Genomic DNA, 22,279 nt, shown 5'->3' with positions numbered 1-22,279 from the left:
GTCCGTTTGGTCGAGTAGTGTTAAGACATCAATGGTATAGTGATATAATACACTCATGTTCAGAAGAAACAGAAAACCTTGAATGACTGGAGATAGGATTCATATTAACAGGTCATGTACATTAGTATGTTCTGCAGAAGTGATTAGCATTTCAGTCACCTCAGTTCAGCATGTATCCCGTTGCCTAGTAGGCGCACGGTTCGCCAGGAGCCATGATAACTTGTTCCATCCGTGATGGTATCGACTCGTGTAAGGCGCAAATGGCGTCCTGTGATATAGCCATCCAATGCTGCAGTCACCTGGTTCCAAAGAACATTTGCAGTGGTTGGCGCTGGTTCACGTCACTGCACCCGTCATTTCATGATATCGCTCACATTTTTGATTGGCGACAAGTCTGGTAATATGGCGGGACAGGGCAAAAGGCTACCATCCTGTGGCACCAAGAAGGCACGTGTTCGTCCAGCAACATGTGGTCGTGGGTTGTATTGCTGAAAAATGGTGTCTGGGATGTTGTCCAGAAAGGGTATAGCAAGGGTCACAAGATGTCATTACGTGGGTCATACTGGTCACAATGTCCCGGATACGCCGCGTTCCCTATCTGTGGCGAACTAAAATGCGGCCATCATTTTCAAACAACAGAACCTGGCCTCATCCTAAAACACTATATGATCCCATTCCTGTCCCGTGACATTCATTTCATACAACATTGCCGTCTAGCATTTTTCTGCACATTCGTCAAAGGTAGGCGGAGAAATGGTCGACGCGCACGCAACCCATGCCGTAATAAACTGGGACGGACTGTCACCCCTTATAATTCACGATGTCCTACACTGTTCACTGTTGCTCCAGAGTCGAGAAAGACGCCGATCTGTGCTTCAATGCCGTTCGGGTGAAGGGTCGATCTTCTCTGGGGGTGGTCTGGGTGGTGCGACCGGACCCATCTCGTGAACCATTCTGCACAAACCCGTTGCGCCCGCATCTCGTGGTCGTGCGGTAGCGTTCTCGCTTCCCACGCCCGGGTTCCCGGGTTCGATTCCCGGCGGGGTCAGGGATTTTCTCTGCCTCGTGATGGCTGGGTGTTGTGTGATGTCCTTAGGTTAGTTCGGTTTAAGTAGTTCTAAGTTCTAGGGGACTGATGACCATAGATGTTGAGTCCCATAGTGCTCAGAGCCAAACCCGTTGCACTGCCGAAGCGTTTCATCCCACCCGATCTGCAATTTCCGGATGTATGTATCACATTTTCTCATGAAAATAATGCGCCCTCCTTAAATTTGACTGTACGGTTCGCGCATACGTCTGTGATGCATCTAGAGGTGTACATGTTCCGCTTTTAACCCGCCCATGCTTGCCCGGTGGCCAGGCGGGCAGGCCGCCGCGCGATGTCAACAGAACGCGCAGGCTGCTTCACTCCCAGCCAAGCCAAGCAGAACCCAACTCGGGCAGGCTGCGGGAAACTTGCTTGCCTGCCCATATTACTGCTGAGCTGCGCTACGCAGCTGTTTAGTCTGCGCGCTTCATTGTCGTACTATGAACGTTAATTAAAAGTTTTTATTTTACCTGAGCACCAAAAGACAAACCCTAACATTATGTATATATTAATTTCAGATCAAAAAAATTGGGTTTTATTTGTACATTCTTCCTTTACGCGTATATTTCGGGCTTATTATCTATATAAATAAAAATGAATTGCCAAATGCGTTGATTAGCGTAAAACTCGAGAACGGCTGGACCAATTCGGCAATTTTTTTTTCCGGTGTTCGTAATTCTCAGGACAAGGTTTTTATGAAATAAAATTTTTCGAAAATCGACCGAAAAATTGGAAAATTTGAGAAAAACTGAAAGTGTGTTGTCATTGTGTCCGTGTGTCTGTATTGCATACAATCTTGATGAAATTTTGCACACTATACCTTGAAACCAAGAGGAAGGTCACAGTCTACTTAAAATTTCGTAGGGTGCATGGCAGAGGTTGTTACTTTACCTAATGGAATTCGACAAATTGTACGTTTTTATTCCGATCTTGATGAAATTTGGCATACTTGATATTCAAAGCAGGATGAAGGGCGCTGTCTGCTTAAAATTCTGAATGGTACATGGCGGAGGGTACTTTACTTACACACTTCTACACCAACCTACAGTTTCATTCCGATCTTGAAGAAATTTTGCACACTTGACCATCAAGAGGAACATTACTGTCTACATAATATTTCGGACAGTGCATGGAATAGAGTACCTTACAAAAGATTTTGACATCGTTTGCGGGTTACCATGAAATCCTTCTCCCTCTATACTGCTAAATGGTCTCAGGTCCTTAGCACACATTTCGACGCCCTTTTCGGCCACTAAATCTTAGTCCTCTTTCAAGATATTTACGAAGTGAGGGAACTGCTTGTCAAATTTGCACACATGTCGTAACATACTCGAGGTTGCTAAATAAGTACTTAAGAGCTTTTTACATAGTTTTCATTGAGATACACCTACCGATTTATTTGAAGCGGCCTCATAAACACACGAAAACCTTTCCTATGGGGCACTTGTGCTCTGTTTCGTTACCAGCATGTATTCGCCAGTTGTCAATTTTTTTTCAGTCTCACTAAAGTCCGACCTATTCATTGTGCTGCCCCTACCGTTGCGATAAATGTACTGCGGGCTAACTACCTGGCTACTCTAGTCACGGTAGCTTGACAGCGCAACCTGTTGTCAGGCGCAGCAAGCTGAGCGGGTCCCGTGAAGCTTGGCAGGCCTGCGGGAACCCAGGTATCCCGGGCTTGCGGGAGCCCAAGTCGGTCGCATTACCCACTATGCCTCAGTACATGCGTACTCTTGTGTTTACGTCGCGGCAGGCTGACCTGCATGAATGGTTGCAGAGGAGCTAGGGGCAAGCAGGCTGCAATGGGAATTTGTACACCTCTGGATGCATCCTGCACGTCTGCTGAAATCACGGGGTTCCATTACATTCGGTTTATAGCAACAACGAGAGCCACGGGCACATTTTACAGGTAGGTGATGTTGCGCCGCGATATCGATGTTGACCTTGATCCCGTCGGTCGACATGGTTCTAGTGCTAATCATTTCTGCAGAACATACCAATGTACATGTTCTGGGAATATGAGCATCGTATGTCTAGTCGTTCAAGGTGTTCTGTTCTGTTTTTTTTCTGAACATGAGTGTAGTTCACTTTGTACAGAAGATTACATGAGGTGATACATATATGATTGCTACAGTAAGACCACGTACGACAACCTGTCCCGTCCTTGTCAAGTTGGAGCTGTAAATATGTAAATGCCCGTATATACGAATGACGTGGGGTGATCAAAAAGTTTCCGTTTGTGGTCATTGCTACAGCGTATATGCAACGTAGCGCGACTGTGATGTGTGTATATAAGCACCAACATGTAGGCAAGGGATTAGTATGGTATTCGCATGTTTCAGAAGTGCAAGTGGTAAATGCAGAAATGTGATCTACACTGAGGTTGCAAAAGTCATGGGATACCTCATAATATCGTGTCGGACCTCCTTTTGTCCGGCGTAGTGTAGTAACTCGACGTGACGTGGTCTCAACAAGTCGTTAGAAGTTCGCTGTAGAAAAATCAAGCCGTGGTGCCTCTATAGCCGTCCATAATTGCAAAAGTGTTGCCGGTGCAGGATTTTGTGCACGAACTGACCTGTTGATTATGTCCCATAACTGTTCAATGGAATTTATATTGGGTGATTTGGATGGTCAAATTATTCTATAGAACTGTCCAGAATGTTCTTCAAAACTTTCACGCACGATTACATCATTTTTTTGGAGGGGAGGGGGGGGGGGAGTTTGGTTGGGTTGTTTGTGGGAAGAGACCAAACACCATGGAAATCACGGAAAACCTAAATCAGGATGGCCAGACTTTGTTTGGGAACATGAAGCCCATGAATGACTGCAAATGGTCTCCAAGTAGCCGAACACAATCATTTCCAGTCAATGATCGGTTCAGTTGGACCAGAGGACCCAACACATTCCATGTAAACACGGTCCACACCGCTATGGAGCTACCACCAGCTTGCACAGTGCCTAACTGACAAGTTGGGTCCATAGCTTTGTGGGATCTGCCCCCACACTCGAACCCTACAATTAGCTTTTACCAACTGAAATTGGGACTGATCTGACTAGGCCACGGTTTTCCAGTCGTCTAGGGTCCAACAGTATTGTCACGAGCTCAGGAGAGGTGCTGCAGGCGATGTCGTGCTGTTGGCAAAGGCACTCGCGTCGGTCTTCTGCTGCCACAGCTGATTAACGCCAAATTTCGTAGTAGTGTCCCAACGGATACGTTCGTCGTTCGTGCCACATGTCTACTGCTATTTCACTTAAAGTTGCTTGTCTGCTAGCACTGACAACGATACGTAAACGGAGCTGCTCTAGGTCGTTAAGTGAATGCTGTTGACCACTGCGTTGTCTGTGGTGAGACGTAATGCCTGAGATTTAGTATTCTCGGTGCACTTTTAATACTGAGGATCACGGAATATTTAATTCGCTAACTATTTCCGAAATGGAATGTAAAATGCGTCTAGCTCCATCTACCATTCCGTGTTCACAGTCTGTTAATTCCCGTCGAAAACCTTTTCACATGAATCATCTAGGTACACGTGACAGCTCCGCGCTACACCGCCCTTTTATACATTGTGTACGCGACTCTACCGCCGCCTGTATATGTGCATATTGCTATCCCATGACTTTTGGCACGTCAGTGTATGGTGCTGCCACTACCAAATGCTTCCAAACAGGACCAACGTCGTTTTATTCTTTTCTTGGCTTCCGAAGAACAAAGACAAACACAGGTAGACGTCCACCAGAGAATGAAGACTGTGTATGGGGCAGCATGTCTGTCAAAAATCAATGTTGTGGAGTGGTGTACCAAGTTCCGTGTTGATCACGATTCGACACAAATGCCGGCCGATCTGGGTGACCAGCATCATCCATTGCTTATTGATTTCAAAGAACCTGGCGTCTCCATCAGTGGAGAACGTTACTGCCCAACGCTGGAGAAATTACGGCGTGCAATTAAGGCGACAAGGTGTGTTACTGCTTCACGATATCGCACGTCAGCATATCACAAATACTCGAGCAACCGTTTTGTAATCCTAATCTCTCCATATGCGATTCTCATGCCGTCAGTTCTTTAAAGAATGCCTTGAAGGTTCGACGATTCTTGTTGGATGAGGATGTGCAGCAGGCAGCTACAGACTTCTTCACGCAGCAGGACACTGTGTTTTATCAAACGGGTATCTTCAATCTGGTTCGGCGGTGGTATGATTGCCTCAATGCTCACGGTGATTGTTCCTGATTGGCATACCGATTCTGGACTGCACGGTCTCCCAACGGAAACATTTTGATCGCCCTTTACATGCTATATTTGTTATTCTTTCATTTTAATACCAAGGCATGTACAATAGCCTTGTAAAAGTGATCTACGGATGAATAAAACTACTTCTACCACTACCACTACTTCTGCGATCGATCAACCAACTCTCACGCAGCCGAGCGTATGTAGCAGGTATACTGGCGCATACGCTTGACTCCTTACGGGTGGAACACTATTCTCTATACGGCTCTCCGGCCAGGATAACGTAATGCGTCTTGTCTGAGAGGAAATTTTCGAACCAGTCGCAAACATGGTTAGATATCTATAGGAACGTATTACCTTTAGAATGCGTCGATGAGGCACTGAATCAAAAGCTTTTCGATAATCTAGAAACGCAAAGGCAAGTTGGTTCCCTGTATGCATAGCACTGAGTATAGGTCCCTACTAGATGTAAAGATTGTTTCGGAAGCGATGCTGATGGTTCAAATGGCTCTGAGCACTATGGGACTTAACTTCTAAGTTCATCAGTCGCCTAGAACTTAGAATTATTTAAACCTAACTAACCTAAGGACATCACACACATCCATGCCCGAGGCAGGATTCGAACCTGCGACCGTAGCGGTCGCGTTGTTCCAGACTGTAGCGCCTAGAACCGCTCGGCCACACCGGCCGGCGCCATGCTGATGTTGGAAGGGTTTTGTTATTGCTAGGTCAGAGTATCCCCTAGGATTCTGATACAAACAGATGTAAGTGATATTGGAGGTTGTTCTTCTGAATGTCGAACATGTAAGAATTGTTCTTCAGTGCATTTCGTCGGATAAAAAAGTACAGCCTGGTGACAAGTCAACGTACTTCTTTTGCTAAACAGCCTTCAATCCTTTGAAACAAATGGGCTACACAGTGCTGAAAAGCCTGTGGGTTCAGACGGATAGGCATTGCAGACTATATTCTTGGTAGCTAAGTAAGTCCTGTTTTTAATTCCATAAGTTTCATGCTTTTTCGTTCCTATTGAAATGTTATTTTCTCTGTAGATTTGTGATTGGAAAGAAAGACTATGCTTTGTTTATTATCAATGCTCTATCTTTCCTAGCTTTCATCCCATGTCATGAGGTAAATAATTATTCTGCGTGTGTTCTCGCCCAAATTATGTCACTGATGACGTCATCAATGAGTAGTGGGTGCTTACCCACCGTCCTTCCCTCCCCTTCTGATAAAGACCAAGTGCAGGAATTCAAATTTAGGCGGGAAACTAAAAAAAAAAAAAAATGCCCAACAGCTCTAGTATCTTTTCTGTGGAATGATGGTTGTTGTTCTAAGTATAAATTAGCGGGAAATCCAAGATGATGCATTGTCATGCTGGCTGACTTGGAATAATGGCCTGGCTCTATGATGTCACGATCTAAGACTTGGAATACAAGCTCCAGCCTAACTACGACGTCAGAATTAAGGATGTGTGTCCTGGAGTGGGAGATGGTGATCGAAAATGGTGACCAGGTGTTATACTGGTGCAGCTCTATGGCGTTACAATCCAGCTCAGACCTGTTGCGCCATTACTCTAGTAAGATGTTGTCATTTTTTCACTGTCTCTGTTTACCATGCCATTGACAGGCTATGTTTCAACTTGTGTATAAGTATCACTAAATGTGTATTGGACGAAAATTGAATAGCAATCCCTTAGAAGTAAAAGTAGCAGGACATGACAGAAAATTCTGTCGGCATGCGTGTGGGACTGGCCAGTCACAAGCCTTCTGCACTACTTGCTGAAGCATTTATGTGAATCATATAACTGGAGTCTGTTTGTGGAAACATGAATCTTTCCCCTTGCGCTGTGAGAGCGTAGTGGAGGCTGTTGACTGCACATTACACCGACTAGATTGCGTAGGACTCTGATGGTGATTGTGGTTCAGTTTTTCGTCTTGAAATGTTGTATACAAATACAGTATTGACAACTATTCTCATAGAAAATATCGTACTTTCCCAGCATGTGTATTAGCTTAATTTAACATGGCAACTATTTAAGTTTTAAACAAGTATAAACGTGTTTAATTCCCAAATGCCATTACTAAATGCCTGAAACATGTAAGTTCAAATGTTTAATGGCTGTATGTCCCCCAACCTCCTTGGGCATATCACTGCAGAACTCCTCGATCCCAATGGCAGCGGCCACTTTAAAGTCCTTTTCACCATCTCTTTTGCCCCCCCCCCCCAGCTTCCCACTCTGTCGCCCCTCCCAAGGTCGTTCACAAATACCTTCCGTGCAGACTGGTATGCCTACCAGAAATCCATCAACACCCAGGTCAGAAGCCAGCCCCTTCCCTTCCACTATCCTGATGACATCGCTCACTCTTTGCCCTTCCTCCAGAAGACTGTCCTGACGCTGTAGTAGCTCACATTCCCCCCAAACGTATCCATCCTCACTGTCCTCCCCTTCCTCCACAGGCCATACTCCTTCTCCGTGAATGCCACCAGCTCTCCTGTTCCTTCCTTCGGACTCATGACTGGGACACACTCCTCCATCCAACACCTGCAATTAGAAAGACGTGTTCGAAACATTCTGACAGCAAAGAAACCCCAGGACTCGCGCCATACATGCACACAACTAAACGCCACCATCCCTGTCAACTGCTCCAAGTACTGGTCTGCCCTCTTACTGGTAGCCATCCCACCCCAAATTATCCACTCCTCCATGACAACCACCCCTACCCTGACAACCTCAGTGAAGCTAACCGTTTTGCTTTCCACCTCTCTAAAGTCTTCTCCATACCAAATGACCCTCACTTTGATTACCCCCTCTTCGCCGATGTCCTCGACTGCACCAATAGCACTGTCATGCTGCTTGCTCCCAGATTTTGGTACTTGGACCAGTTACTACCTTCGGAATTGAACACTCCTATCACAGCACATGACATTATACTCATCCTCCGGTCCAAACACCACACCACCCCTGGCCATGATTGCATTACCTACCACCACCTCAAGGAAAGCCCTCTCTCCTTCCTCACCGTCTTTGCGACCCTGTACAACACCATCCTCTCCACTGTTCATTGGCTTCCAACCCAACCTGCAGAAGACTTCCTATATCCCATTGTTCCTTACACCCACTTCCTTCTGACATCTCCTCCTATCGTCCCACATGCCTCACCTTTGTGTTCAATAAGGTCTTTGAGTCCATCCTCTCTCAATGTATCCATCACCACCTAACTCAACACCACTTCCTCCCTTTTATCCAGTGTGGTTTCCAGCCCTCCTTCCCATCCGACGACTAGCTCCTTAACGTCACCCATCTCCCCTCCCTCTAACTTAATTTTTGTTTATCTTGACCTCCAGATCCTATGACCATGTATGGCATTTTGGGTTCCTTTTCAAGCTCCAGACGTATGGCCTTCCTATCAACTTTATCCACCTCGCTACCTCCTTCCTCTTTCAACATCCTTCCTATGTCGCCATTCATACTTTCTACCCTACTGCATGGCTCTGAGCACTATGGGACTTAACATCTATGGTCATCAGTCCCCTAGAACTTAGAACTACTTAAACCTAACTAACCTAAGGACAGCACACAACACCCAGCCATCACGAGGCAGAGAAAATCCCTGACCCCGCCGGGAATCGAACCCGGGACCCCGGGCGTGGGAAGCGAGAACGCTACCGCACGACCACAAGATGCGGGCACCCTACTGCAGGTGTGCCCCAGGGCTTCACCCTTTCTCCTCTCCTATATCTCCTGTACAGCGCTGATATGCCAAAGATCCCCACCCATACATCTCCTTCAATATGTTGATGACACCACCTTCCTTGCCCTCTATCCCATCCTTCAACAGTCCTTCCAAACCCACCTAAACCAGTTTACCACTTGGTGCAACCAGTGGCTCCTTCGAAATAGTTTCTCCAAAACCCAGGCAATCATTATAGGATGTGCCACCCCCTCCCTCCGGCTCCATGATTTCTTCCTCACCATCTATGACTGCCCTATCCAACTTCCCCCACCTTGAAATACCTTGGCCTCACCACTGACCATCATCTCACCTGAACTCGCAATCTACTTACCATCCAATGAAAAGGCCACAGTAGACTCTGCCTCCTGAAACTCCTGTCTGGTAGGACATGGAGATTGATCCCTTCCACCATCCTTCATACCTACACATCCTTGATCCATCCCATCCTTTGTTATGCCAGTGTTGCCTGGGTCTCCACCCCTCCTATATTTTATAATGCCCTCAAAATCCTTGAACGCCATGTGCTCTGCCTCGCTTCCTGTATCCATCTCCCATCCCCCACGAGGATCCTCTATGACCTCATCCCCTTCCCACGTCTCCTCCTTTTCCTTGCACACATCTGTATCCTCTACACCAACTGCCATCTCTACGCCCCTCACCTCCTGGTGTCTCCCCTCCTTTCCACTCTCCACCTGCAGCCACAGCTTTACTGATGTGTCCCACTCTCTCTCCATCTCCACCCCTTACCTCCTCTCCCAAGGGAACTTCCAATGTCTCCCTGTCCCAGATGATGCGCTTTGCCCCGATATTTATCCTTCCTTCCAACTCTGACCCGCCTCCTCCCCTCTCCTCCTGCCTTGGGCTCCCTCTCCTTCCCCTCCCCCTTCTGCTGTTTCCTCCCTCCCCCCTCACCCTGTCCCCCAGTCCTTGCGCTTGATCACCTCAGTTTGCGACAAATTACAACGTGCGTTAGTGACTTCGGCTTTGGAGGTAGATATAATAAAATGTCTGTAGTTGTACAAGGAGTCGATCAGTAGCACAGAAAGTGGTCGTGAAACCTGGAAGAGTATGAGGCGGTCTGAGGCCTCGCGGGGCGTGAGGCCGGGCATCATGGGCCCGCTGGTGCGGTACTCGTGGCAGTACTCGATGTTGTCTTGGCGGAAGCGCTCCAGGTTGGCGCGCAGGTCCTCCTGGAAGTGCGGCTGCATGGCGAGCAACAGCACGTGCACGTCTAGCGCGCGCGTCTGCAGCCGCTGCCACGTGTAGCGCAGGTTGTCCACCTGCTCCAGGTCCTCGCGCGCCACCGGCAGCTCGTAGCGCGTCACCACGTTGAACGCCTCCTGTCACATCCAACAGTTACATTACAAGCTGTAACGACGTGTACATTCAGAATACGCGTCTGCAGTGACACGTGTAGCGAAGCTTGTCCATCTGCTCTAGGTCGCGGCAACATTACAACGTACAAGTGCTAACACAGGACGTATTTGGAGCACACTGACACGCGATACCTCACGTACATAACGACAAGTCACATTTGTCTATAATATAATTTACAGAGAATTTTGGCCTTCTGCAAGGCACGTTTTCTTATTTTCGTTCCACTCATACATGGTTCCGCTATTTATATGGTACCTTCAGTGAATTTTATTAATCCATCTGTAAATTACTGTACATATGATATCTTGTGAATCTTCGTATGAAATTCTGCTTGAAAGCAATTTTGTAGGCAAAGGAACGATAATCAGACGTTAATCTTACTCTAGTACACGTATAAAGAGTGATTCAGCTAAACTGTCGACGTCAAATGTTTCTAAAACCGTTTAAGAAATAGTAATTCTATTTTCACCCAGATGAACAGTGAGAACTTCTTCATTACAGCATGTATAGTCTCTGTTGACAGGTACATTAATTACAAAGACATCAGTACAATTTTCGTTTTTTGAGGTGGAAATAAAGAAATTTGTGTATTGCAGCTCTAAAAGAGGCTAAATCAATGGCGTTTCACTCTTCAAAATACGATTATTAGCTTCGGAGAAATTACAATATTTACAACTCGGGATTTATCTGTTTTGAGTAGGAAATCGTTTACTGTCTTATGCGGAAGCTCATGATTGAATACGGAATAAGAAAATACGTCACATCGGATATGAAGGAAGCACAGTGTGGCACCGCTGCGATACCAGCATAAAAGGAAAGGGTAACAGAGGAAATGTAGTTTCCTTATGCCTTGGCCGATCACGTGTGCCAAGTACAGGGTAGTCTGAAAAAAATGCATTTAATAAGCCAACAGAAAGTAGGTGTGCTATTTATTTATGGAGAACGCAGTAGGAAAGCTAATAGAACAACTGAGTTATACACATAAAGATATCACGGTAGTCGGTGTTCAGAAGGTATGACAATTCAGGGAATGTGGAAAGAATGCTTATCGCAAGGGCGTTGGAATATTTCGCAGAGGGTAACGAGCAGGCTTGCAACGAACAGAGTGAACGAAATAGATTTTCTGAGAGCCGTTGGTCATAATTAACATTTTAGCTCCAGAGAATGTGTAAGTGGCTCTGGAAGAAGCCAGCCCAGCGTTGTTCGCATTTTGCTCTTGATAGGACATGAAGGCGTTATCCGATTGCAAGACTGTTAAGGTTTCCTGGTCGCTTGTTAACAAATTGTCTGTTGGCTTCTGTCTCGGGTTCTTCGGCCGACGTTTGTTGATAAATTTCTGACGTTTCTCCAGTACGAGTGGCTGCCATTGTGAAAGCTTCACCCTCCATTGTCAAGCTCGCGACCGCACATTATATGTACCTGGCAATTACATTCGGGAGTTTACCGAATACCACGAACATGCGGAGAAGTCTGTGATGGAATGACTGGACGAGAAATCAACGAGATTTCTGAGACCAATCACCTTGTGAAATTCGCCGACAAGAAAATTTTTACTGTTGAGAAAAACTATTACACCTGCTTGTTCACGGAAGTTATAGATATACACAAACATTACAATAGCTTCGACAAGAAAGAAGAAAGAGTCAAGGTGAACAGGTCCTGGATTCCTGTGTTGCAGTGAACAATCGCTTCAGGTATTGTTGTTGTAGTCTTCAGTCCTGAGACTGGTTTGATACAGCCCTCCATGCTACTCTATCCTATGCAAGCTTCTTCATCTCCCAGTACCTACTGTAACCTACATCCTTCGGAATCTGCTTAGTGTATTCATCTCTTGGTCTCCCTCTACGATTTTTACCCTCCACGTTGTCCTCCAACACTAAATTGGTGATCTCTTGATGCCTCAGAACATGTCCTACCAACCGATCCCTTCTTCTAGTCAAGCTGTGCCACAAATTTCTCTTCTCCCCAATTCTATTCAATATCTCCTCATTAGTTATGTGATCTACCCATTTAATCTTCAGTATTCTTCTGTAGCACCGCATTTCGAAAGCTTCTGTTCTCTTCTTGTCCAAAGTATTTATCGTCCATGTTTCACTTCCATACATGGTTACACTCCATACAAATACTTTCAGAAACGACTTCCTGACACTTAAATCTATACTCGATGTTAATAAATTTCTCTTCTTCAGGAACGCTTTCCTTGCCATTGCCAGTTTAAATTTTATATCCTCTCTATTTCGACCATCATCAGTTATTTTGCTCCCCAAATAGCAAAATTCCTTTACTACATTAAGTGTCTTATTTCCTAATCTAATTCCCTCAGCATCACCCGATTTAATTCGACTACATTCCATTATCCTAGTTTTGCTTTTGTTGATGTTCATCTTATATCCTCCTTTCAAGACACTGTCCATTCCGTTCAACTGCTCTTCCACGTCTTTTACTGTCTGACATAATTACAATGTCATCGGCCAACCTCAACGTTTTTATTTCTTCTCCATGGATTTTGATACCTACTCCGAATTTTTCTTTTGTTTCCTTTTCTGCATGCTCAATATACAGATTGAATAACATCGGGGAGAGGCTACTACCCTGTCTCACTCCCTTCCCAACCACTGCTTCCCTTTCATGTCCCTCGACTTTTATGACTGCCATCTGGATTCTGTACAAATTGTAAATAGCCTTTCGCTCCCTGTATTTTACCCCTGCTACCTTCAGAATTTGAAAAAGAGTATTCCAGTTAACACTGTCAAAAGCTTTCTCTAAGTTTACAAATGCTAGAAACGTAGGTTAGCCTTTCCTTAATCTATTTTCTAAGATAAGTCGTAGGGGCAGTATTGCCTCACGTGTTCCAATATTTCCACGGAATCCAAACTGATCTTCCACGAGGACGGCTTCTACCAGTTTTTCCATTCGTATGTAAAGAATTCGCGTTAGTATTTTGCAGCCGTGACTTATGAAACTGATAGTTCGGTAATTTTCACATCTGTCAACACCTGCTTTCCTTGGGATTGGAATTATTATATTCCTCTTGAAGTCTGAGTGTATTTCAGCTGTCTCATACATCTTGGTCACCAGATGGTAGAATTTTGTCAGGGCTGGCTCTCGTAAGGCTGTCAGTAGTTCTAATGGAATGTTGTCTACTCCAGGGGTCTTGTTTCAGGTAGCAAGCGGAAATCCGAAGCGGAAATGACCACGGAAAGCTCTTGGACGTTGGCACGCCAGGTATATATAACTTGCGGCTGTAAGATCCACTCAAGTGTACCACCAGCAGTTGAGGATGAGTCTTTGACAATGCCGGCGATTCGTGCTGACGAAACGTCAGAAAAATTATTCAACAAACGTCGGCCGGAGAACCCGAGACAGAAGCCAACAGGCAATTTGTCATTATCAGTTTGCATGCACGTTCGCATGATTTGACGTTATTGGACTTCTTTATCTGGTAAAAATTCAAAGATGAACTCTATATACAAGTTCCGACGACCTAAGAGGATTTAAAACATGGCATAGTTGCAGACTGGGCTGGTGTCTGTTATTTTGTTGACGATCCACATTCTATTCGAGTACTAAAACAGCGATTAGTGTTGGTCATTGCTACCATAGTATTTTGTTGTTCATAAATGCAATAATTATCGAATCACAGAAAACTTTTAACACTATTTTATCCATGAAACGCAGGAGAGATAAATATATTATAGCAAAAGATTGTTTCTGTAATAAGCGCCAGAGCAGTACGGAGATGTTGAACATACTCTAGTGGCAGACGCTGCAAGTGACGTGTTGTGCAACACAGAATGGTTTGTTATTGAAATTACGAGAGAGTACGATCCGAGGAGAGTCAGGCAACATATTACTTCCTCCAATATGCGCGTCCCGAAATATTCATAAAAAGAAAACCACTGACTTTACAGCTATTCCGGAGATTTATTGGCAATCAGTCTTTCCACGCGCCGTTTGCGAAAGGAACGGTGAAGGTGGGATCAGTTAGTGGTACCAAAAGTACGTCCAACCCCACACTATAAGGCGGCTTGTGGGTTATAGTTGTCATTAGAAATGGGTTTTGTCTAGATACTGGTTGCAAGTCGAAACATTATCTAATTCCTTGTTCTAGAATTTCTTAATGGAAATTGGAAATATTGTGTGCCTTCGAAGGGAATGACTGCAGTATTCGGCGAGAAATGTAAATTTGGCTGAACAGCCTTGGTGGACTACCTCAATGGGTTCGATGCGGAGCTCCATGTCGACCTCCTGCTCGCGTATCTTGCGCAGCGTGTCCATGACGAGCCTCACGTCATCCAGGTCTCGGATGGGCCTCTCAAGCTTCCGCTCCATCTCGCTGATCACTGCGTACACGTAGTCCATCTCCCGCCGGTATTTCTTCTTTAGCGCCTGTCCGATGCGGTAGGTGCATGCCCGCACCTCAGTCAGTAGACCAAATTTTAGTTTCTCTGTAAGGGCGAGAAAAGTATTTGAAATACAAAACCAACGATGAAAATACAAATAATGGTGACATATTGTACAGTCTTAATTCCTGTTAACAAAATTGCGTCACAATTACTAGCATCGGATGAAATGAGATCAATGCGGCCTCCACGTTACAGAGAGAGATCACTGGGCAGTTGTACAACTACATCTTACACCCAGGTTACGAAAGTCGTGGGATAGTGATATGCACATATACAGATGGCAGTATTATCGTGTACACAAGCAACACTGAGTGAAATAACCGCAGAAATCAATGTGGGACGTACGGCGAACGTATCCGTTCGGAAAAAGCGGCGAAATGTGGCGTTAATGGTCTACAGCAGCAGACGAACGACGCGAATGCCTTTCTAACAGCACAACATCGCCTGCAGCGCCTATCGTGTGATCGAGACCGTATCGATTTGACCCTATGCGACTGGAAAAACGTGGTCTGGTCCCAATTTCAGTTAGTAACAGCTAACGGTAGAGTTAAAGTGGGGCGCAGACCCCACAAAGCAGTGGATCCAAGCTGTCAACAAGGCACTGTGCAAGCTGGTGGTGCCTCCATAGTGCTGTGGGCTGTGTTTACATGGAATGGGCTGGGTCCTGTGGTCCAATCGAACCAGTCATTGACTGGAAATGGTTGTGTTCGGCTACTTGAAGACGATTTGCAACCATTCATGGACCTCATGATCCCAAACAACGATGGAATTTTTATGGATGAGAATGCGCCATGTCACCAGGCCACAATTGTTCGTGATTGGCTTGAAGACTGGAAGACGGATTGCCATGGATCCTACGACAATTTTTTTGGAAGAGTATCTCTTATTTCAATTCCAGCTTGGCTACGATCAGTCCATCTAAGAACAGAATCTCCAAAACTTGAGCTCCAAGTGGAAATTACAATTACTTCTTTTTCCCACATTATTTCTTTGTAATTTTTTAAAAAATCCACTGAATAATTGTTAACAGAAAAAGTACTTCTTCTTTTTACTTTTTATTTTACCATCATTAAAAATATGTTCTTCCATAGTTAATTCATTCGACAGAGATGAAGTTAATCAAATAAGAACTAATAAAGAAATAAATGGATGTTCTATTCCAGACAGAATATTGTTTCCATTTTTAATTGTCATAATGTCAAACAGTTTTGCCAAATAACTATCGACTAATTTTTTATTAGATTTTCCATCATAGACTGGATAATCTGTTCCATCAGTTACAATGATAATGGAATTCATATAAAGTTGTGAATGATCAGGTTAAGTTCATCTGCCTCCAATGTTAAGATAATTTCTATTTCTTTGTTTTGAATATTTAAATTATTCTTAGCTTTTCATTGACAGGAAAAGAGTGATATTGGTAACATTGATTCTTACTCATTTATAAAGGAAAATGTTTACTAAGACATTTTTAAAATAACTGTAACTGTTGATCCATTGAAGTCAATCAAATCGTTATTTTCACCGGTTATAGTTATTTCTAAATTGTGAATAGTGTCAAAAATTGGAGTATCTACAGGATAATTTGGGTCATAAATTATTGATCCTCCTAATTCAGCATTTGATTTAACTGAGGAAATAACATTAGTTGCTCAGTGAAAATGATCAGCATGTTTAAGAAACATTCCATAGGCTAGATAAAAATTTATATTTACTGTTTTGAATGGTATTATTTTTGGTAAACTAGTACCAACGGTTTTCGGTTTGGGTTCAATAATTTTAGCATTACAATTAAAAATTTGTCCAGTAATATCTTCTTTATCCATAAATAATTTAATGTAACTTTCTATACTAACACTATTTAAAATTTTATCTTCTTTAACGTGTATGTTAGGTTTTTGAATGAATAAATTTTAGGAAGTTTTTGAAACTGTATTGACTGATGGGAACTATTATTTTCTGGAGAAATATTTGGTGTTAAAAAACTGAATAAAAAGCAATTAATGTAAATTTCTATAAAGGACTAATACAGGAAAAGTTAATCTTTTTTAAGAACTGATGATTTACCACTCAGTTGGAAAACAGCTCATTTATTATTAACAAAATTTATGTAAACAAATGATGGACTGGGAACTGAAAAGAAAAATCCCAGAGAAGAAACCGAAAAAAAACACAGTCAGCCTTAACCAAAGGCTATTTAGTGTTCAGTAATGGGACTCAGTGGTTGTGGAAAATGACATTAGTTATCAGTAATTACATTCTAGCTCCAGGATGGTTCAATTGGGATAAAATTAACAATTTGTATATTTATTCTACAAAATTAGATCAACCATAACATTAAAAAAATTATGGGAAGTGTGAAAAAATTGAAGATAAAATTAATAAAAAACGCTGCTTTTATTGTAAATAGTGAAGAAATTCTTCAGTTAGATGAATGTGAGGATAATTCAGTTGTTATACATGACAATATCATCCTTGAAAATCAGGATGTAGTTAGAGAATCTTTCCTGAAGGTAAACATAAACGAATAAGTTGTTTTTAACTCAAACATATTCAAAAATATCAAAATTATTCGTTACAGGTAATCTTAATTTTTAAAATATTTTCATACAAGATGACATGAATTTATATCATATGTATTATGAGTTTCTTGGAGTTGACTTTAAATTTGACGATTTTAAGGAAATGTGTAGTAAATGTTGAAAAACGATGAATTTGGTTTTACTACACTAGAAAGGACAAAAAAATTAGTAATGGTAAATACAAAGAAAATATTAAGAAATTTTTGAAAACATAAATGTTGAACATAAACATTGAATATTAACATCGAACATAAATGTTGAACATAAATGTTGAACATAAATATTGAACTGAAAAAACATAATTGATTATTGTTTTTTATCCTTAATAGATGTTTACAAAATGTGACAGACATTTATAAAAAAGCTAAACGAAATAGAAAAGGAAAAGAAAAATTAAAAGACGAGTTTGAAAAATGGAAAACAAATGAAGAAAAGGATGCGAAAAATTTAAAAAAGAAGATCAACCAGCTATCGATGCTATCGAACAAGTTAAACAAGGATTCAAAGGATTACATGATAATGTGATAAAATCGACTGAAGAAAACAGAGAAGTTTAAAAACAAGTGTTTCTAATCATCAACATTAATTTGAAGAATTTAATCATATTCCACTAATTAAACAGCATGATAGTTCACAACATGACTATAAGCTAAGCAAATCAGAAATACAGTGTTTGCTAAGGAATTATAAAGAAGATATTATAGATAGTAAAAAGTTAAAAAATGAAGAAGAATCATGGAATATTGAGAAAATATTAGTTTCAGAATGTTAGAGTTTATCAACAATAGTGAAGATACAGTTTTTGGATTAACATGTGTCAATAGATTTATGAATATTGGAAAATTACCAGTAAAATCTCACGTGTTAGACAAAAGTCGTAAAAACATAACATTTTTGTAGAGGAAATAAAGATTTGGGAAAAATGACAAAGCTGATAAAAACTTCAATTCTTTGCAAACAAAAGAATGTATTCTGAAGTTGCTTCCTTTGGTGCAAAACTGGCAGCAACAGGTGTTAGAGGAATAATGTATGGAAAAACGATATTAGGAGTGGCTGTTGAAACTGATGATAAATGATGGCATTTATAAAATTCTTTAATAATCTATGTAAGTGAATAACTTTAGTATTGATTATACTTTCATCCAAGTGGTAAAAGTAAAGCAAAGCCAGTATTAGTTAAATTAAATAATGAACAGTTAAATACTATCGATAATTTTTCAACTGATGCTCATTAAAGGAAGAGAGATAAGAAAACTGGTGAATATTGACTTATTACGTTAGTTATTTCTGTAGTGGAAAAAAACTGATGAAAATCTAGTGGAAAAGGAAGAAGGTTCTGGGATAACAAAATATGAAGGAAGATTTTTACCAATTTTACTGGTGATATTTTTCTCTTGTTTCATGTATTCATAATAATCAGATAATTAATAAAGAATTATATGAGCAAAAAGACATGATTTAATGATGGAAAAGAAAGGAACAGGAATGAGAAAGGTGAAAAATTATGAAGAAATAATTAAAAAGTACAGCAATCCTTTACATAATTTTTAAATAGAAGAATTAGTTGAACAATTAAAAATTACTGTATTCATGACTCACAAATTACAAAATAATCAAAGAAATCTTGAATGTGAAATAGTTTAACTTAGATACTTCCAACCAAATTGGTATACACCAGATAACTCGAAAAATCGAAATTTGTTTTTGATTCGTTTGGTGGTGATACTCCAAAAGAATTAAAAATTATTTAGGATAAAATTACTTATATCAATGTTGAAAAAATACTGGATTTAACGAATTTATTTGTAGACATTTACATTTATTTGTCTCAAAATTACTATCAAATGGTTAGAACTTTAAAGAAATTTTAAATATAATAAAGGGACATTTTTTAGAAATAAGACAAATGTTTTTTTTTCTTTAGGAACAGCAGCGAAATATATGTCTGGTAACGACATGATTGTTTAAGTTGATACAGCTGCTAATAAAAAGTAATCTTTATTTACAACAGTCTATTTCAGCTTAATCGCCATTTTCAAGTATCTGCAATTACAATTTTGGTGAGAAGAGGTATGAGTTAAATACTCTCAAAAATTGAATCATAACTTAAAATAGAAGAAATATTTATTGAACTGGGTAATGTTAACGAAAAAATAAACAATTTTAATTAAGATTTAGAAATTGAACCAACAAATTTCGTAATGATTTAAAAACATAAAACAGCAACCTAACTTTAAAACAGATGTACAAAATTTAACTATTCAATGTCATAAAGAATTAGAAAATGTAACTAAGAAATTTCATAATGAATTAAGTTGGATTCTTAATTCGTCTAAAAGCTACATTTAGTTTGGTTGCTAAAAGAATAGTAAATGTAGAAGATCCAATTGATAAAACAGATGTTGTTAATAAACAGTATTTACAAAAAGAATTTAAAAAATCTTGTTACAAAACCACAATCCATAAGTATTATAACATAATTCAGGAAATACCTCAATAAGGACGATTTAAAATCTCATTACAATGTATGAATATTCGAGTATTTCAATATAATTAAATAGTTATGTGAACAAAACAGATTCTAGTGAAAAAATCAATTAATTAATAAAAATAATCTAACTAATTACTATACAAAAAAGGAAAAGCTTTGTCATATTATTTCTCAAAGCTAGATTTAGCACTGTGCATAAGTCAAATATGTAATTTTTGAAATAAAATCTGTGAAAAAAATTATTTGGATTTCGCTCATAAATGTAAGTGAAATAAAATTTTTAATTTTGAATACGATTTTAAACTTAAGAATAACATTGTTACTGCCAAAAATGTAGGTTAATTGTCATTTAATGATTTCGATATTTCAGTAAGGAATGATAAATTGTAGAGAACAAATGGAAGACATTATTCGTTGTTACTTAACAAATCAAATGTCTTAGATGTAAGATTAAATGATTCTATAAAAACTGTCACCATACATTTAAAAATAATTTTCTTTGGTGAATTGTTATCAAAATCAAATAAAAATGATGGATAGTTCGATAATTATTAAATTTTTTATCTATATAGATGGACAATTGTTCGATCCTTCACGATTATCACATCTACAATAAGAAGTATAAAAATTTATTGAAGCAAATAATCCTCATAGAGTAACAACTAAAAATGGAAGACAAAGAATTAAAGGTCTTTGTTCAATTTGTAAAACTAAAAAGAGTAAATTCATTAAAAAAAATTTCAGTGATGAGATGAAGACTGTTAATACGTACATTGAAACGTATTAAGTCCTAAAGGACATATTTGAGAAGAAGTTATATAAGCTGGTGGGAAAAATATACAAAAGAAGAAATATAATTTTTCTTGTAATTCATGAATTATGGCAGTCTGATCCAGTTGAAATGGATACATCTAATTTGTAAGGAATATTAAAGATAAACAAAAGATATATTATAAGACCTTCTTTAGTGTTATATTTAAGTTTGATATATGAACAATTTAAAAAGGAATATAATAAAATTTATTATTTTTTTTATTTATGGATGGAAAGTACATAGAAAGTGATTTGTTCATTGTGCGAACAAGAAAAACAAAATAATAAGAAATTATAAATAATGAAAAAGTTTGCCCTTAGCAGTGGATTGTAATGGCTGTATAAAGAAACGAAAATGATATATAGAAAGAAACTGTAATTTATAAGAAAAAAAAGAACTAGAATCATAAAACACACATCAGTTCAGTATTTAAAAAGGAACTTAAAAAGTTACTAATAATATTCAAAATTGACATCATAGTTCAGAAAAATGCGCCAATTATTAAAAACATTAATAAAAATTTATAAAAAATTGGATGTTTCTTTGGATAACTTGGGTCTAAAATATACTTAAGAAATACCAAAAATTAATTTATAATCAAATAGTAGTAATAATTCATTAGATATCGAATTAATTTTTAATTTTGTTAGTTTCATAACTCATTTTGGTTAATCTTTCCTACAGCTATTGAATTCATTTAAGAAATCATCCTCTGGGTAATCAATACAAGAACTGTTTAATTTATTATTTATTTCATTCTCTGGATAAACTGTACCACATATCTTTCATTCCCTTAAGAAATCATCATCCTTTATTCCATTTCCTGTATAATGTTCTCTGCAATTCAGTTAAGAAATCTTCATTACTATCATTCATGGTTGTTTCTCATCTTTTGTTTGGATTTAATACCTTTATTTCATAATGGCCATATGGTAAAGCATTTATTCCAACTATTATTATAGACCTTTTATCATTGTCAGATTTCAAACAAGATTATTACACTCAGTGGTATTTAGTATATGTTTATGAGATCTAATTAAATTAATTTTTCTTCATTTTTTAAATTTCATGTTTAAAAGTTATTTGTAATCATTGAAGGTGGTTTCATTTTTCCAATGGATTTCTTAACTCCTTTAGATTTTTTATATTCTTGATTTGCTTTACAAAGCATATATTTCCGATCAGATACCAACGTGTTCTAACATAATTCTTTCATAATTTTCATCTTTAATTTTTCGTGAACCCTTCTTGTTCACTTGTGGAGGTCTATATATATTATTTTTTGAATAATCTCTAGTGAAATATTTGTTTCCTTTCAATTTTATGCCATTATAAAAATCTTCAGTTCTGAAACTGAAGAACCAAAAAAAAGGAACACCTTCCTAAGAACATGTAGGACCCCCACAAGCATGCAGAAGAGTGGCAAGATGACATGGCATGGACTTGACTAGTGCCTGAAGTAGGACTGGAGGAAAATGACACCACAAATCCTGCAGGACTGTCCATAAATCCGTAAGAGTAAAAGGGGGTAGAGATCCCTTCTGAATACCATGTTGCAAG

The 22,279-nt window shown here is 39.8% G+C and overlaps 1 protein-coding gene across 1 annotated transcript in view; it reads right to left on the bottom strand.

Annotated features, from left to right (window-relative positions):
• The window catches only part of LOC124556419 (dynein axonemal heavy chain 5), an 876,134-nt gene that overhangs the window by 490,403 nt on the left and 363,452 nt on the right, over positions 1-22,279 (bottom strand). The window contains exons 26-27 of the mRNA XM_047130377.1: positions 14,639-14,874; positions 10,108-10,389 (exon numbers count right to left, since the gene is read on the bottom strand). Coding sequence (XP_046986333.1) covers positions 10,108-10,389; positions 14,639-14,874 — 518 coding nt within the window. The remainder of the gene's footprint in view (positions 1-10,107; positions 10,390-14,638; positions 14,875-22,279) is intronic.

The sequence above is a fragment of the Schistocerca americana genome, chromosome X (genome assembly GCF_021461395.2).
Source record: "Schistocerca americana isolate TAMUIC-IGC-003095 chromosome X, iqSchAmer2.1, whole genome shotgun sequence".
Classification (NCBI taxonomy): Eukaryota; Metazoa; Arthropoda; class Insecta; order Orthoptera; family Acrididae; genus Schistocerca; species Schistocerca americana.
This window is presented reverse-complemented; position numbering and strand designations above follow the sequence as displayed.